The sequence below is a fragment of the Giraffa tippelskirchi genome, chromosome 14, assembly GCF_054371585.1.
Source record: "Giraffa tippelskirchi isolate mGirTip1 chromosome 14, T2T-mGirTip1v1.2.pri, whole genome shotgun sequence".
NCBI classification, from domain to species: Eukaryota; Metazoa; Chordata; class Mammalia; order Artiodactyla; family Giraffidae; genus Giraffa; species Giraffa tippelskirchi.
The window spans coordinates 54,343,698-54,363,327 of NC_137288.1; the positions used below are offsets into that span (position 1 = coordinate 54,343,698).

The following is a 19,630-nucleotide window of genomic DNA, read 5'->3' on the forward strand; positions in this document are numbered from 1 at the left end:
CTGAAGCACATTCATCAGAGTGCTAGTCCTCAGAAATACTGTGAATTAAAGCAAAACATGACCAAAAAAAAGAAAGAAAGAAAAACTGCCTCTGGTCAAATAAGTGTTAGAAAATCACAACAGTTATTATTATAGTAAATAACTTGAGAAGTTCTGTAGAAAAACAATAAATTGGAGTTTATGTAAACCTCTGGGCTTCCCAGGTGGCTCAGTAGGTAAAGAACCCACTCGCAATGCAGGAGACATAGGAATCATGGGTTTGATCCCAGGGTCAGGAAGATCCCCTGGAGAAGGGTACGGCAACTCACTCCAGTATTCTTGCCTGGAGAATCCCAGGGACAGAGGAGCCTGGTGGACTACAGTCCATATAGTCACAAAAGAGTTGGACACAACTGAAGCAACTGAACTCTCATGCAAATCTTTGCTTCCCAAATTTATCTGAGCACAAACCATTTCTTAAAGTTTTATCTAAAATCTATTACATTCTGCCAAGCTATTGCTCATGGCACAGGTTTTAGAAAATGCTGAGCTGCAGTCTCCTCATTGGTCTAGATTTTTGATCACAATGAATGGATACTTTGGAAACTGTACTTAGATGTAACTAATACTCATATACTTGATTTTGAATAAGCCCCTAATAACTACATTGCCAGCAACACCTGATTTCTTTGCCTCATCCCCTCTCCCAGCTGTCCACCCCATCTTCCAAGTGTCCACCTCCTCGTCCAAGTGTCCACTTGCTCTTGGGACAGACTGGAAGAGACTGGAAAGTGCACAACAACTCACAAAGCTGCTCTTTCAGGCCCAGCATGTCCCCAAGACCATCTGCAGACACCCATCTTCCTATGAGATGTCTCTACCCAGTGCCTGACCATATCTCCACACGTCTCCCTTCACCACCTCCTCTTCTGAATGACTGTCACTTTGCCTTGGGGTGTCCCCTCTGCCAACCAGGCCGAGCTGAACTTTTAGAAGCACAGCTTGGACTTTCTCACTGCACTGCCGATGAGAAAGGTCCATATTCCCAAGCTCACCTACAAGGCTTCTGTATTGCAGACGTGTGTGCCTTGTCTCTTGCTATGACTTCCTCGGACCTCAAATTCCAGCCATGCTGGCTGCACATCCAAGGACAGGCAAGTGTTTGTCCCTCTGAGTTGGAGTACGGTCTTCTCCCTCAGACCACAAAGCCCTCTTCACACACACTTCCACGTCATCACCGTCAGTCAAGACTCACCTCCCTCATCTCCACCGCAAAGCCCACCATCTGTTTCCTTTAGACCCCTAACACTTTATGTTGCTCACTTATTTGTGAATCTCTATATCCAAGAGGACTATATATATATATGTATATATTATATTTGTATGTGTGTATGTGTGTGTGTACATGTGGTATAGTATGTGCTCTGAATACAGGCTGGCAGAATTAATGCTATCTCCAAATATTTACTCTTTCTTTCCTATAACAATAGTTTGTGCAAAGTCCTGCTGAAGAATTAGATCAGGTGTCTGCCACAAAGATCCCCGTAATTCAGTTCAGGGAAGATAAAGTACAAAGGGTAGGGCAGTCACTAGTGTCTGCGGAGCACCTGAGGATCGGAGGTTGATAAGTAACATCTCAGTTCTTTGGATGTGAGTTAATTGTCACAACTGGAAACTATAAATCATTAAAAATATATATGCACTTTTTGCATACACCAGAGAAAACATTTCAAGAACAAGAACTACTAACTGTATCCAATGAATATGAAATGGCTTGATTTGGTCAGATTTTTCAGATTTTTTATTTATTCCAAAAGTATTTATTATGCCTCTGTCGAGTGCCAGGCCCTCTCCTTGGGCACTGAGTGTTGGTTATGAAAGTGTGTCTTAAACACAGAGATAAATCAGGAAGAAGTGTTGCGGCCAGGTCCTCCTTTCTGGACTCGGACTCTGGTGAAGCATCTGTACAACCAGAAGGGCTGAAGGGTTTGGAGCAAAGGACTCTCCACCATCGCCATGGAACTGAGACCATGAAGGAAGTCACGATCTGGTCGCAGGAAGTGGGGCTGGGAGGTGGCCTTTCCATGGTGAGGGTGAGGTGTGGTACGGACATGACAGGTCACCCTGGAAGTCATGTGGGGTTTGTGCCTGAGAGAGGTCTTGGCTGGAGGGGCAGAGCGAGAGATTTCTTCTCATGTATGTTGGCTAAAGTCCATGGAGCAAGTCAGATGGTCCAGGGACTGCACAGAGTATAAATATTTATGGGAGGCTCTGTAAATGAATCGTCAGTGTTCATTTCAGAGAATTTAATAACAATTAAAATGTTTTAATAGTGTAATTAATTAATTTATTTTTGGTTGCACTGGGTCTTTGTTGCTGCATGGGTTTTCTCTAGTTGCAGAGATCAGGGACTAGTCTCTAGTTGTGGTGGCCGGGCTTCTCATTGCCGTGGCTTCTCTTGTGGCAGAGCACAGGCTCCAGGGTGAGTGGGCTTCAGTAGTTTTGGCTCCCAGGCTCTAGAGCACAGGTTCAGTAGTTGTGGTGCACAGGCTTAGCTGCTTTGCAGCATGTGGGATCTTCCCAGATCAGGGATTGAAACCATGTCTCCATTGGCAGAATTGGCAGGCAGATTCTTATCCACTGAGCCACCAGGGAAGCCCAACAAACTAAATTTTATTTCAAGTAAATTCTGCATTTGAAATCATGCTGACCAGGTGATGCGTAGAAGCCCTGTCCTAATAAATTAAGGAGATTGATGTATACATTTCCCCATAAAATGTTATCCTAGATGGCATGACTTTCTGGGCTCAGCTCAATTACATTTTCCATATAGAAAAACACAAGCTAAACAACTTAAAACCTCATTTCTCTTCAACAGGCAGACACTTCCTCTCCAACCCGGTTACAGTCACACGATCCTATTTGTGCAGGGTGATTATTCCTCTTGAAAGGGAGTCTAGAAAGCTGGACACTGGGGAAAAAACTCCTTATCCATCAAGAGGAGAGAGAATGTAGCCATAAAACACTGTGAATCAGTGAGTTAGTGCAAATGTACATGCAACCTGGATCTACACCAATAAACATGGATGCATCTCACAAACATAATATTGAGAGAAAAAAAAAGAAGTAGCAAGCGTATAGAATATTGATCACTTATGATTCACCCATAAAGAACTCCATGAAAGCGACAAACTTGTTTCTGGACAGAGAGCAGGACACAGTCACCTGTGTTGCAGCACCTAGGTTCTTAACTTTGAAAGCTGGTTGGCATGCACAAAAGTGTGTTTTTAATATTTCATATTATTTTTAAAAATCAGAAGTGTCGTACTGCTCAGAATTCCTCATGTAGAACATATTGTGAAAACACAAAGTCGATTACCTGCCTGGGAAAGAAAATGACCAACTGCTGCAGACTCAGCCATGATTATATTCGGTCAAACTCAATTACCATCCTCCCATCCAAGTCCAGGGAAGCAGTGAAGCTGGGGTGGATGTTCATGGGCAACCCACTCTGCTTTTGTAAGTCTCAGTTTCTCACCAACAAAATGACTTCTCAGGGTCTTCCCAACTGTCAGGTTTCATTTTAACTCAGAAAATTCAAAATAAAGAGGCAGGGAAATTGAGAAGTGGCCAGGAAAGAGGAAGAGTGTTGGAATTCCAGGTATGGCTGAAAAAAGAGTGTTGAAATTTCAGGTAGGGCTGAAAAGCAGACTTAGGAACAAACACAAACGCTGTTACCCTCAGAAGCTGGAAAAGAACAACCCCATTCATGCCACTCCTTTGGGAGCCAGCCCTTTGGTTCAGAGTTGGTAAGAAGGTCAACTTCAACTGAATTCCAATAAAACAATAAAATGCAAATGAGCATTATTTAGATGAATATGAACTACTGAGATGGTTGTACCTGGTCTTCTGGTGGCCCCTGGAGCCCAGACACTGATGCTTGGTCACCGTCCCACAGCAGGGGAGCTGCACAGGGACAGGGCTGCCCCAGGGACCCTCCCTGAGTCTCATCGGGGCCCCACTTCAGCACCAATGCACCTCCTCTTTGCTCTGGGACCCCTCATTTTCCCAGCAGTGTCGATGATTGTGCATAGTCTAGCTCCTGAAATACAACCTTTGTCTCAGACTCACTCCCTCCACCAGCCCACCCCATGGTGATCCTCTGATTGGCTTGCACAGCGCTGTGAACGATCGAAACACAGGAGGTGAGCAGAATCTAGTCTAGTCTCTCTGGAGCTGGGTGATTCACTCCAGGTGATTGGCGGACACAGTCTCAGGGTTCCTTCTGCTTGAGCTGAACTGCAAAGATTTTCAGTCGAACCTGCACGCGCATTTCTGTGGTTAAGCAGGCCTCATGTGTCACTGTGACAGCCCGCAAATGCCACGACACATAAGCGTCTGTCATCCCCGTGGGCCAGGGCACAGCAAGGCGGGCATGGACCTCCAGTCTCCCTCCTGGCTGAGCATCACCCGCAGCTCATGGCTCTCTCAGCTGCAGCCACAACTAACCAGTTTGTAATCAAATTAATGCAGCAGCACCAGCCAGCATTTTCTTTTTCATGAACACAGCAAAGGAAGAGAGGAGTACACTGCATGCAGTAAGAGGAGCTGTTGCTTTGGAAACTGGATGTATTTGCATTGTATTGGGTCATGGCATAAAGTGTACAGGTATAGTCACAGTGAAAAAAATAAAAGCTTCAGACTCACTCTCTAGTACAGCTCGGTTCCATCAAACAGCTAGGGGGCAGTTGTGCCGAAGACAGATGGAGAAAAAACAGATCCTTCCTCCAAATCTCTTGGAGCCGAGTGTATTACAAAGTCATACTTTTCCAGATGTCAGGAGGGTGCCTCACCAGACGATGTAACCGTGGCAGCAGGCTCGTGGGCAGTGTCCCCTCCCCCAGAACACACACCTCGTCCCTTCACACTCAGTGTAATGCTCTCCCCTAGGCTTCCAGGTCAGTTCAGGTCAGGTTTTTGCCACCAAGAAATCAGGCTAAAATACCAAGTGTTCAGAGCATACTGGAGTTTGAGATTGCAGGTGAAGGTTGAAGATCCATCCTCAAGCACATCATAACAAACTAGAAATACTAAGCTCTGAAACAAATCAAAATTGCTCAGGAATAAAATGTTAATCAAACAAATTTTAAAAATTCTGAATTTTTACCTGTCCAAAGATGCACCCTATGCTCACTAAATCCAAGAAATGAAAATAAAAATTTGTGAAGCACAAATTATAGTGTCTTGGCCCAGACTGTGAACAGAATCTGTCTGCATACACTTCTCCATGCAGCTAAAATGTGATTGATTTTTCAACGTTTGTTCAGAAAGCACTTTGAGTAATTTAGGGCTCACTAACTAAAGAGGCTGAAGGCAGAGGACATAATCAAGGGACATATCACATAAATTTGTCCACACAAAGATCTGTAGGCAAAGGTTTAGAGTAGCTTCATTCATAATCACCAATAGCTGAAAACATGCCAAACACCTACCAGCTGCTCCCTGGATAATCTGCGGTGATCTATACGATGGAATACAATTTACAATGAAAGTTAGGATGCTTTCAACTTCTACAGTTGAATCTAAGAAGTATTATGTTAAGTGAAAGAAGCTAGATATGAAAGCCACAAACTATGAGTCCATTCACATGACAACCTGGAAAAGGTGAAACCAGAGAAAGAGAACTCTGATCAGTGATTTCTTGGGGCTAGGGAGGTAAGGGATTGATGACAAAGGGGCAGAAGGAGACTTTCCAGAATGGTGAAAATATTATAAATCTTGAAATGGAGGTGACGACATGGCTGCCTAGGTTGTCAAAGTCATAGAATGACACACCTAAAAAGGGGAGAATTTCCCAGGCTGTAAATTACACCCCAATAAACCTGATGAGGGAGGCACTGGAGAAACGCAGTGAGTGGCAAGGGTAACTTGAGAGGAAGCCCCAAATCTGAGACAATGTAATCGGTGGATAAAGAAGCTTTGGTACATGTACAGAATGGAATATTACTCAGGCATAAAAAGGAATGAATTTGAGTCAGTTCTAATGAGGTAGATGAACTTAGAGCCTATTATAGAGTGAAGTAAGTCAGAAAGAGAAAAACAAATATCATGTATCAGGGCATATATATGGAATCTAGAAAGACAGTACTGATGAACCTATCTGCAGGGTAGCAGTGGAGACACAGACATAGAGAACAGACTGATGGACACACTGGGGGATGGAGAGGGTGGGAAAAAATTGAGAGAGTAGCACTGAAACATATATACACTACCATATGTAAAACAGATAGCCAGTGGGAATTAGCTGGATAGCACAGGGAGCTCGACCCAGTGCTCTGTGACACTCTAGATGGGTGGGATGGGGTGGGAGGTGAGAGAGAGGGGACATATGTATATCTATGGCTGATTCTCATTGATATATGGCAGAAACCATCATAATATTGTAGAGCGATTATCCTCCAATTAAAAACAAATGATTTTTTAAAAAAAGAAATGGCAGGAAAACCTAATAAGCACTTGATACAAATGTCCTGTATAAACCAGCTGCATCTATAAATATGTAACTGTTGAAAATGTACTGAATGGCAGAGAGGGTCCCAGGACATCTCAACATCCAGGAAGGAAGGTGGTCCCCAAGGTCCCTGAATATCTTTCCTCGGTATTTCCATGGAGCTGCTCCTTGGCCACTTCTCCCAGGGGACTTCCCCACGCAAACAGTTTACGGCAGGGATAAAATTAACAACGCGGGTGTGGAGGAGATGGTTTCTTCTGCAAATCTCTGTGCTTGAAATTCTGGGAAATTATGTTTTAACAGTTCAAGACCTATTACAAAATCGCTGATTTATGAGATTGGAGCTAGGTTATTGGGAGACTTTCTTCTAAACACAGATTCATTATTTTTATAAATAAGCAAATAAAATAAACACTCCTAGAGTGAGCCATGGCCACTGAGGTTTGCATGCCTGCAAATCTGAACAGTGCACGTTTCTGTCCTGTTCTCGGGAGGTGGAAGAGATTAAGAGCCCCAAGGATGCTGAGGAAGTTCCTGCTCATGGTCCTCGGGTCCCCTCTCAGGACCCTCCCTGTGCAAACACTGACCCCCAGGATCCACCACCACGAAGGCAGCCGCCCACACGGGGTCCCTATGCTCTGGCCCCTGATGATGATGAACACAAGGCTGTCCCTGTTGACCTTGAGCGTTGGGGAGTCCACTGAGAGTGGGTCAGCAGTTCAGGATAGGGTGTTTCTTATCCATCTTTTCCACTCTCTCCATGTCCGCCCCCCACCCAGGCTCCTCTCTTGACTTACACGAGAAATCATTATTTTTTTTATAGTAAATTTTTATAGTCGCACTGAATGTTTCCATAAGGGCTCATGTTTAGGCTGGAATGAAGTTCTCATCCTCCCAGGGCAGCTGAACGAGCCGTTCAGGGAAGTGTCTGCTATGTGCTGGGCCCTGTCCAGCCCTGGAGCTTCCTCTGGCACACGGCATGTTACTGTCCCATATGTTTGGGTTCCACAATCCAGGCCCTTCCTTACCGACAGGAAATTGCCTGAAGGAGAGCTGAGTCTGGCCCGAGAGCCCACCTGGTTCCTCCTCCCCTACCCGGGCCTCAGCCAGCTACTGTCTGTCCAGAGAGAATGTGTGTCCAGAAACCTGGGGCTCCCCTAGCTTGTCCGGCAGAGAACACCCGGACCTTGTGGGGCAGCTCCATCCTGCTACAGGGCACCCACGGAACCGGGCTGGGTGGTACTGTGGTCACACAATGGGCAGCCTCCAGCCTGAGTGGGACTAGGGACGTGGGGCCTGACTCAGGCAGTTAGAGTAAGAAGCACCCCTGGGACTCCATGGTGGGGGCAGCACTTCCTCAGACCCCGTGCCTGGCAACAAAGGAGTGGGCTTTGTTTCTGTTTTTCTGCTTTGGTTTTATTTTTTTCCCTAAAAGTCACTTAGGCAACGTGTGGATAAGGACACACAGCCCTCCAAGGGTGCAGGGGGGCAGTGAGGGGACAGACACTGACCACTAAGCCTCTCAGCCCAGGGACCCCACCGCCAGTGAAGAGTCAACCAGAACAGCACCTCTGCCATCTTCCTTAGGACCTTATGCTCCTCTTTCTGGAATGTGCTAGAGTCCACCACTCTCAGGGCAAAACCAGCGCTGCACTCAGATGCCTGAGGACCAGGCCCCACTGCCCCACAGCACAGCACACGTCCATCAGGGTCCCAACGGGAGATACCAGTGTGTCCACAGAAACACGCTCACTCCAGAATGGAAGCGGTGACCTGCCTCGATTCCTCAGTCAGTGTATCTCGCCGGTCAGAGCAAAGAGTGGAAATTTCAAACCTACCCACTTCCCGCGAGGCCCAGGTGAGACAGCCTTCCCTCTGTGTGGAGCAGGTGGGGCAGGACAGCCATGTGAGGGTCCCCCAGGCTGCTCCGCTTGTTCCCACCTGGTGACTACAATCCCTGGGCTGCTGGCTTGCTCACTGACCAGCGTTTTCACTTGCTCTGTGGATGACAGGCCCCCAGGCCACTTCTCCATCCCCAGGAAGAGTGAGGTGGGCATCAACCTCAGTAGTGACCACAGGAAGGGTGTGAAAGGGGTACTTGGACATTAGAGCCTCTCAGAGGCAGGGGGAAGTCCGTCCTGGGTGAGGCAGCGGGTATAGGACAGTCTAGGGAGGGCAGAATAAGCGATTAATACACTGGCCTAGGACGAGTGGGGTCTTGCCTGACCACAGTTTCCCGAGCCCCCTTGGCGCCGAGGGATGTGATCAACTGAGGCGACGTGATTGCTCCTGTTGTGTGATAAGAACTTCAGAGGTCTGCAGAGCTTAGAGAAGAGGAGGGCACAGATGTCTGCAGAGCTTAGAGAAGAGGAGGCACAGGCTTCACAAACAGGAAGACTTAATGCCACCTGGTCCTGCATAAAGAAGTCACTTAGCCCCCTGAATCCTCACTTACATGTCACTGTGTGAATGAAACCACTAGACTCTGGAAGGTGTGCGATAGTGTCATGTTTGCTACTTTCAAGATTTCGTGTACATTTAGAAGTCTGTGTGGCTGTGAGCATGTAGAGATAGGTCAGGAAAAAAGAAGACCCAGGAGGAACTGTTTCCACTTTGCTCATCGTGGGTGATGGGTTTCTGAGGATTCTGATGGAAGACCCACACAGCTCCTCTGAAATCTGCTCATACAAACTGTCGCTTCATCCAAGCAATGATACCCATTCACGAGCTGAGGTGTTTAACTGGCTGGGCTGCGGGAGAGATATTTCATTGTAGTTACAGCTATGAAAGAGCTAATTTCAGGATCTCACGATGCAGAGCAAATGAGAAATCTGAACCGAGGCTTGGGAGTATCTGCTAGCACGATTCCCCAAAACATTCCATTCTACAGACTCAACATCCAAATTTTACCTCCGTATCAAACAGCGTGAACTTCCTATTATTCATGGTGCTGTCTGCACCAAGGTTTGAAAAAGCTTTCAGAGATCTGTTACACAGTTCATTTGCTCATGTCACTAATGAAATATAAAACGTTCTGGCTTGGTACCTCACATTTTGCACAGAACAAGGTGCCGAGCTTACCACCTGGGAATTTGGGATTTCAGTTCATGAATGCACCATTCTCCATAGGACCTGATCTTTATCACTCATTCATTCAGATACTATTTATATTAAGTCCTAGGGACCTGACTTAGTGAAGTTGGAGATTACAAATCAGAAAATCTTTCCTACCAGACATATTTTGAAGGAAAAAGGATGAGGGACTACATCTTTTTTTTTCTAGAAGAAAAATAGATCTGTTCACCAAATACTTATTAAATGATGTCATTGTGCTTGAATAAAAAAAAAGTTCCTTTCCAAGTTGGAAGTCAAAGTCTTAGGTAAAGCTCTCAACAGCTTAAGAAATGGATATCACCTACTTTTATTATACCCACACACAATACACAGGCATATATACTCATGCACACACATACACACTGACACACACACGTGTATGCATATATTAATCATAGCTTTTCCTTTCCATTTTGAGTATAACCAAGGTATTTCGGATGATCAAAGAAAACAGCAAAATTGATCAGCTGCATGAGTAAAGTCTAATGAAATGGATTATATGATATCACAGGATATAAAAGTCTCAGACATAAGATCTAACTTTTCTTTCAATCGTATGGGAGTTATTGACACGTGTTGTGGACTGATTGTTTTCATTCTCTCAAAATTCACCTACTGAGATTCTAATCCCTCAATGAGACAGTATTAAAATATGAGGTCATGAGTGTGGAGACCCAGTGAATGGGATTAGTGTCCTAATAAAATGCTTGTTTATGAAACATTTATTAAATGCCTATCATTGGACAACCCTTGGGCTGGCACTAGCAGGTATAAAACGACAAGACAAACATCTCAGCAGCAAGGGTCTAGAATGACACACAGTAAGTCCACACAAGATCATGAACACACTTGGTGGCTTCGTGACAGGAGGTGCTGGAAAACAGAGGAGGGAGCCTGAGGGTGGTGGCTGTGGGGCTGGGGAGGTTTGGGAGGAGGTGGGGTTGTTGGGTACCAGCAGCTGCCATGTCCTGAAGGAACCACAGGCAGGAAAGGGGGGAACCAGTGAAACACAGTTTACAGATATCTGCTAAGCTCCCAGACGCTGCTGCCACAGAATCAGGTCTTCACGTGTCTTCCTCTATCTGATCTTTCAGTTTGCTCACCAGGATGCATCTCATGGCAATATTACTGCAAGGGCAGGCTCACTCCCTAGGTCCCCTCCTTGCTCCCCATCACAGAATGTACAGCAGAGGACAACTTGGCTTTCTTTTTCTTGGAGAAAGCTTTGAGGTTTGGCTGACTCAGTCACTTTTTTTTTTTTAGATGTGACCACTTTGAAATACTCTGTTAGCAAACAGACTGATGGGCAAACTTCAAAGGACACAGCACTAAAAGGATCAATATTTCTCACAAGGGCTCTTAAGGGCCAGACAGCTTCATTTAGGATATAATTGGAATTCCCTTGAAGAGAAAGACGGTGTTAAACTTGAGAAGAAATCAAGTTTAACAGCACTGCTTGACACAGTCTTTGCAACTGTCAGTGCACAATAACCCCATCTATCAATATCTATTCTGTATTTCAAGACACTTGATGCAAGGCAGAGACGACTCCTGCCCTTACATGAGAAAACGTGACAACACGGGATAACCAAGGGTGATGTTTTAAGATAACATCTAAAACTGGGGATGTTCACCAAACTTAGACTGCAGTTCAAAAATACAGTCTTTCATTCAATATATCCCTTAATAATATTTTAATGTATACATCTATTCAGAAGCATACCCATTTAGAGAGGCATTACGATATGCAAATTTTACTCCCTGACTTTCTTCAAAATAATCATAACATGAGAACAGCCGATAAGACTTGAGACTAAAGACAATGTTCCCAGAGCTACTGGGATAGGAAAAAATAAACAACACAAAACCAAAAAAAGCTATAATTCAAGCATTCAGTGTGGCTGGATGTAGAAAGCCAGGCAGACCGTCTCTTGAACGCAGGTCAATGTGTGTGGCTACAACTCTCTGGGTAGCTGCTTGGTTTTCTTTAGGTTTCTTTACCTGTGAGACAGGGTCACAAAGGCTGGCCAGCAGCCAGTCCTGCCAGCTTCCTGTTTTTTTAAATAACGTTTTATTGGAACAAAGCATGCTCATTGCCTTCTGCTACCACAGAAACTGTATGGCCTATGGAACCTGAAATGTGGCCTCTCCCTCTTTAGAAAAAAGTTTGCCAATCCCTGGTCTGTGGGGCTGCTGCACAGACTGAAAACAATGTGACACAGTCCTTGGTACATGGCAGTTGTTTTCATTACATTATTATTCAAGTAGGCAAAAGGTTAAGGTCACGCAAACTAGAAAGAAAATGTTTCAATTGCCGAATCCTGCAGATCAATGAATCCTTAACCATCTTAGAAGAAGCTCTTGCTCTTAGAGTTCCACTCAGGAGATGGTAAAGAACCTCAGCCTGAGTGCCACTCTACGGAAAAATGACTCAGGATTAATGTAGATTAGAAGGACACCAAGCTACCATTTCTTACCCATCAGGCTGGCAAAAAACCTCGAGTGTGACAGCAAGTTCTGTTGGTGAGGCCCTGGGGAAATAATTGCCGAAACTGCTGCCAAAATTTTAGGGAAACTTGGCAATGTTCATCAAAATTCTACAAAAATTTACTCTTTGATTGTACTCAGGAATCTATCCCTAGAATACCTGGCAAAAATATAGGCATGTACAAGGTTGTTCATTACAAGAGCCAAAGGCTGGAAAATGCCTAAATGTCCACCCTCAGGACAGATGGCAGTGGCCAGGTCCAGAATCCTGGATGGGCTTGGTATCTCCCGCTGCGCTAGAAGGACAGAAATGAGAAAAGGCCAGGTGGCCATCAACAAAGGACAAGAAGTCACCATGAAGCTGTCCCCGATGGCCCAAGAGGAGTGATTTGAGTTTATGTGAATCAGAAGGTAGACTGACAAGGCAAACAAAGCCACAAACAGATACTCCAGACAAGACAGCGGTGCTGCAAGACAGAGGAGCTGGCTTCCTCAGAAGCTAGTGGCAGGAAGAGAAACCCAACGAAGGTGGGAAAGACTCGGGGGACACAATCTCAATACAGAGGTGGAGATGTGGCAACAGAACAGAATCAGTGGTGACAGTGGTAACTGGTCACACAGTGGTGACCATTTCATGACATATAAAAATATCAAATCAATATGTTATACACCTAAAACTAATATAATATTGTATGTTAATTGTAACTCAGTAATTTTTTTTTTAATTTTTAAAGCTGAAAAAAAATTTAATAGTAAGTGTGGGCTTTAGGAACATGCTGATTCAACCAGTGTCTGTAGGATGACACTTTTGAGATGATCAGGAAGTGTAAGCACTGACTGGTATTAGATAGTGCTAAGTACTGGCTGGTACTTGTATTTGGTACCAGTGTGGCATCATGATTCTGCAAAAGAACATCCATTTTTTTCACAGACATACACTGACTTAGGTAGGGATGATGACACAGTATCTGAGGTTCTCTTTACAATATTTCAGTCCCACCCCCCACCCCCCAAAATGGACAAAGAAAGTACAGTAATGTCTTCCTGAAGCCAGGAGACAAACAACGATGTTCAATTTGCTATCCTCTCTCCTTTGACAAGAACTTTGGGTCTTGAAAGACTTCTGTAAGTCTACAATAAACCTTGGTTTAGGGATAGAGTGAACAAACAAGCAGGCTTCCCTGGTGACCCAGTGGTACCCGCCTGCCAATGCAAGAGACGTGGGTTCGATCCCTGGGTCAGGAAGATCCCCTGGAGAAGGGAGTGGCTACCCACTCCAACATTCTTTCCTGGGAAATCCCATGGACAGAGGAGTCTGGCAGGCTATGGTCCATGGGGTCACAAAGAGTCGGACACGACTTAGAGACTAAAACAACAACAACAGCTTCTTTGGTTATCTTTGACATTTGTCGATACACAAAAGAAGAATCAAGAGAGAGATGCTTTGGGGAAGGTCTCACACACACGAAGCTGCATGTGATTTTCAGCCTGAAAGCTGGTCCACCAGATCTGCCTGCCCCAAACCAACTTCATCCAATAACCTCAAGGATCAACCACGAGAACTCACTGAGAGATCAACAGTGACGGTGCTGATGGCATGGACGAGCACGCAGAGAAATAAACAGATTTTTGAGTCAATTACAAATGGTACCAGAAATGCCATCACAGTCACCCTGATAATGAGGTATCTGTTCTTACTCACTACTGGAGAAATAATGCATTTTAAGGTATTTTATTATTCTTTTCATATGCTCTAAGCACTCCATCAGCTTGATTGATACACATAAAGACACATTTTGAAAAATGAGTAATACTCTCCTGTTAAATATAATGAAATAGTAGCACATTGTAAGCTGTACTCTCCAAAATTCAACTCTTAACTTCATGTGGTGTTTGGAAAGCTAGAGGGCCACTGACATTCCAATCACTGGACACCATGGCTTTACCTCCTCAAGGCACAGGATTTACATTTACTTTTTTAGGTAAACATTTTAGTCAGAGTCTTCTGAACGCAAAAATGCTATTATGCTGAAAAGAATTAGTCAAAATCTACCTTTAGAGTAAAAAAAATTTTAATTACTTTTCTGTCTCAATAGTTGTTCCGATGCTGCAAGTTCACTGTGAGATGTTAAATTGTCCATATGGTGTCATTAGGGCTATACTGACCCTACCTGATGTTATCTGAGTCAACATTTTCTGATGTTATCATGAGTCAATTTTTTTCTTTTCAGGACATGCTAGTGCAGAAATGCTTTTAGCTAAGAGTAACATGATCTCAGCCTTTCACTTGGAGCAGATAAGATCAAATAATTTTAATAATCAGGAAGATATCAATATAAATATAAATTTCTCTGTACTAAACCTATAGAACTGAATATAACATATGACATCAGGAAGCAATAAGAGAGTCAACTCTCTTCCCTGCAATGCCCTAATTCTACAACTTATCTTTCACACTGTTTCACAGTAGAAGAAGCATTTTCACATAAATTGCCCCATTTAATCATCAATTTCAATCTGTGTGCAGGCAAGGATGGTATAAATCAAAGGTTTACTTTACAAGGAAACCGAGGCTCAAAATTGACAACTTACTCAAGGGCACAGTCACTGAAGTAGTGGTGGTGAGACCACCAATGGATAATCAGTGAACTGCTGGAATAAAACGGGTCATGAGTAACTGAGCTCAGCTTACCTTTCGAAGCCGATCTGTCGGAAGGTCTTCTCCCAGGTTGAGCCTGCAATGGGAGGAAGGGACACAATTAATGCACATCAAAGACTCAGTTCTGCCCAGATTTACACAGCTTGATAGAGATTTGCTTGTATTGATACATGTAAGTGTGGTGACTGTCTCCCCTCTCAGAGACCAATCTGGGAGAGCAACCTCTGCCATGAACAATACCCACCCCTTCCACTGCTGACATGGCTGCCCATTAATCATCCTCTCAAAGTCTACATGTGTCCTGAGCAGAAAAATGAGTAATACTCTCCTGTTAAAAATAATGAAATAGTAGCACATTATAAGCTGTACTCTCCAAAATTCAACTTTTAACTTCATGTGGCATTTGCAAAGCTGGAGGACACTCTGATGTTCCAATTCACTGGACATCATGCCTTTACCTCCTCAACACTGAAGCATGGGATTTATGTTTATTTTTAAAGCTAAACATTTTAATTAGAAGTTCTCCTGAATGCAAAAGTGCTGTTTCCAATGACGTGATTTGAAAGGTATCCAAGTCCCCAAAAGAAAAGCTGGGTATAAAAATGATTTTCTGTTACTTTTCCATGTTTCTCCTTACACTGTAAGTGTGACTATTTTCTGAGTACTTTATATAAAGAAAAATGCTCATTCTAATCAAAGACCATGTTAATAAGAAGTCTGCATTTATAAGAGTTCAGGGTTCTAGTAAAGGAAATCAACTCTGAATATTCTTTGGAAGGACTGATGCTGAAGCTGAAGCTCCAATACTTTGGCCACCTGATGCAACGAACCAACTCACTGGAAAAGATCCTGATGCTGGGAAAGATTGAGGGCAGGAAAAGAAGGGGATGACAGAGGATGAGATGGTTGGATGGCATCACTGACTCAATGGACATGAGTTTGAGCAAACTCTGGGAGGTGGAGAAGGACAAGGAAGCCTGGCGTGCTGCTGTCCATGGGGTCACAAAGAATCAGACACAAATTAGCAGCTGAAGAACAACAAGGGTTCTGCTCAGCCACACTTTCACATTTTCCCAGTGCATTGTCAGGGGCAACAATAACTTGACTTCAGTAACTGTTCGAGTTATCACCTCTGCTCGCCCCCCAGACCTAAATCCATGAGCTGTGTCATGTACTAGTTGCCTTAATAATCACAGAAGATAATCACCACCTTTCCATACAATTTGGTCCTGCAAATAGGAAGTGGTATGTTCAGCACTGGGTCTCCAGAGGCAGCTAAGAAGTTACGCTGCTTCTTTTCCTCAAGTCAAAATAAACCAGGAAGGCATTTAGGTTTCTTTCTAGAGAACTCTGCCCCTAGCACTTTATTCTCAGGTGGCCACTCAGTGCCTCCTGGGCATTAAACAGGATGGTTTCCAAGCTAGTCTAAGCGGGCATGAATGCGGTGTCTCACTAAGGGACCTGAGTTCATACCACTTCGTTATGATGGAATATTTTCAATAACTGCTATAAATGATGCAGGGCTAAATTTGAGATCTGAACTATACACACCTGCATCCACACACAAATTTAAATCAGATTCAGATTTATCTCCTCAGATGAAGTTACTCTTGCCCAACTGAATTCCAACAGGCTTTGCTGAGTAGGAGGAAAGCCATGGAATTTTCGTTAAGCAGTCCAAGAATTTCTCATGGTCCCTGGCTTGGGGGAGTGGGCCCCATAAGAATGTCATGTGTCCTGTGAGTCACATGCTAGACAGTGGAGATTCCCCGGCTCAGGAATTCCTGGACGACAGTTATCCTGCCCTGGAGATGCTAGCCCTTAAGATGCTGGTCAAAAATTATAACCTGAATCAGAAACCACCCTGGATTCCAGGGCAGCTGGCAACAGCCCGGCCAAGACTCAGGTGAGAGAGATGAAGAACCTTGTGCCAAGTGAGAAGCAGACAGTCTGTGCTGGACCCAGTGCGGAGGGTGGCAGTGGGAGCCGGGGTAGGGAGGCATTCAGATGCTATTCTCCTTGACTTCCCTTGCTTTCATTGAGAAACAAGCCACCCTTTAAATTTTTCCACATTTCCATTTTTTTCCCCCTAGATATTCTCAGTGTGTTCCTATATTGATTTTTTTTAAAATAGACTCAATTTATCATCAAAGTAAAATAAAAATAAGTGACTTTGCTCTATTGTACTATCAGGCTTTTAAAACATGGAAATTTAAGTAAGAAATAAGTTTCATATTTCTGAGAGAAATAAACTTATTCAAAAAGGGTAGAATAAGGTAAAAGTTTCGGGGGCAAGATTCTAGTGCTCCTCAAAATAAACATTATTAACCCACTCAACCAAGCACAGTGGAGATGGGGGAACACACTTTTCTTCATCACTAGAAGTCAACTTAATTAGTAATTTGAGCATCCTACATACCGTAGATGCTTATCATTGTCTGCTGGTAATCCCCTACTAAGCACCTTCATATGTTAGGTATGGGACTGAATATATGAAAATATAGTTTCTGCCCTCAAATACCACATACTTCAGAGGTTTGGGCTTTTGTGTCTTTTGTGAGCACTTAGTCATGAGGGAACGGGAAACACACAATAAATGGAACAGACGTGTCCAGATCCTTTGGCACCAAGTATATTTTTGACAGCCCATTATTCAGTTGCTGGGGAATTCTTTTAAAGCCATTCCCCGTGTTTTACATGGTAAAGTAATATTATTCTCCTATGCCAGAAAAGTCCAACACGGAGAGAAAAGTAGGGAAAACAAAGTTGCTGGCAGACTGCCTTGATTCAACACTTTAAAAAATGAGATTTATAATATGGAGCAGTCTAGAACATGTTACCATCTTCAGGTGAAAGCAAAGGACAGCAAAAACAACAGGAAAGGAAAATACAGCAGAGATATTGATACAGTTCACAAGAGGGGGTGTTCCTATCCAATTTTAGATGAAGTAGTTAGAAATAATGCATTGCAGTTCTTCACTTGTAAAAACTGGTTACCAAAGGGGAAAGGTGAGGGGCTAGGGATAAATTAGGAATTTGGGATGAACATATACACACTACTGTATATAGAATAGATAACCAACAAGGACCTGCTATATAGCACCGGGAACTCTACTCAATATTCTGTAATAAACTGTAAGAGAAAAGAATTCGAAAGAGTATCTGTATGTATACCTATAACTGAATCACTTTCCTGTGCACTTGAAACTAACACAACATTGTAAATCAACTATAACTCAATTTTTAAAAACCCAACAGGTTACACTCACACCCCATTAGGTGCCGACTTCATACATATTAGTTCATTTAATCCGTAAGGTCAGTACTACTATTAACTCTCTGCTTTCAGGTGATAAGCTGAGGCGGGCAGACCCCAGATCCAGCACTGCATTTAACTCCCTCCCTCACTGCTGTGTCCTGCATGGGGTCCTGTCCTCGTCTCTCCTTCCTTCTTCCTTTTCCTCTCCTTTTTGTCCTCCCTATCATTTGTCTCTTGCCACAATCTGGCTAGAATATGAGATTCCAAATGTTTTATTTTTAGCTCCATAAAGTTTTGTGTGTCTGGTTATTAACTTGAGAAGCATGAAGTGTCTACAGCAGGCGTTCTGCAGCATCCAGCCCTCCTCCATCTGTGGGACCAGTGAGCTACTCCTGCGGGAATTTTGTCAGACACGCAGCATGCCCCGCAGGAGCTCAGTCTATACAAAAACACTGAGACTCGTACCCCAGACACGTGGAGTAGGGCTGCTTGTTCTTTATTTTGTCTGATTTTTCTGCAGTAGTGGTTTAAAACCAAAGGACTTTGCCTGCTACTTGAAACCAGACAGCTGAGTTCTCCCAGCCCTGCCTCTGGTCTGTATTTTTTTTAAACAAACTACCCTGGGGTCTTTACAACACTAGAGGGTTTTCCACAGCTCCCATTCAGTTTGTCATTTCATTTTTTCATAAATGTTATTCAAAAGTGTAAAACTTTCTATCTTTATGTTGTAGATTAGTTACTCACTTTGTTATGTTTCCTCATTGATTACTTTTATCAATCATTTAAAATCAACTTCTTGCTCAATCTCTAATACAAAACAATGTAACTTGGTTTTTCCTATAAGTTTCAAAATGCAATTAGAAAACTGGTGGTCAAACAAGGCACCGATGTTCTCCTAACTGAATAGTCCTACACCAAGTATGTCCCAGACATTAACAGCTGCTTGAACTTGGACCTGCACCTCTGCTTTTTTCAAAATAATTAGCAGAAAAGGACTAATAATTCATGGAAGTGGTACATTTTTTGCCAGCATATTCCTATAAAAATGGAAGCATTTTCATATATCATAGGAACTGCCAGACAGCTGAACATGGGCCCTGGCACAGAAATTGGTGACAAAACACTCAAATACCAGGAAATTATATCACTTATGAGTTTTCTTCATTGACATTATTTTTAACTCTTTAAAGGAAAAGCTTTTCCTATCCAATCAAAGAGTCAAGATTCTATCACACATTGAACGCTAGACAGGATGTGGAATTCTAAGAGGAAAACAGAAATCTTCTCAGTTGATTAGTGGTGACATTTTACTCTGCAAGTGTTAAGAGGCTCTTGTGTTGAATTGTGCCTGAGCTCCATCAAACCACAGAAATGGATGCTCTGATGGGTGGTGTGTATACATGTGATGCACTTTTCTTAGACAAGGAGCAACTTCAGCTTTTTGGGTGAAATGGTGAGGTCTGCAAAATTTTCTGAGTCCTAATTCCCAGAATGTATTTATCATTAGGGGATTAAAAGTAACTGTAAAAGATGAGGATAAGGGAAAAAATTCTTTATCACTCCTTAACTAACACTTTTTTTTATTAAATGACCTATACAGGTATAGTTTTTAAAGCATCAT

At 43.4% G+C, this 19,630-nt stretch overlaps 1 protein-coding gene across 3 annotated transcripts in view; it reads right to left on the bottom strand.

Annotated features, from left to right (window-relative positions):
* PIEZO2 (piezo type mechanosensitive ion channel component 2) overlaps positions 1-19,630 on the bottom strand; it is a 245,990-nt gene that overhangs the window by 114,745 nt on the left and 111,615 nt on the right. For all 3 annotated transcript variants that reach the window (XM_081561679.1, XM_081561678.1, XM_081561677.1), the window contains exon 4: positions 14,784-14,826. In XM_081561679.1, the coding sequence (XP_081417805.1) occupies positions 14,784-14,826 (43 nt within the window). The remainder of the gene's footprint in view (positions 1-14,783; positions 14,827-19,630) is intronic.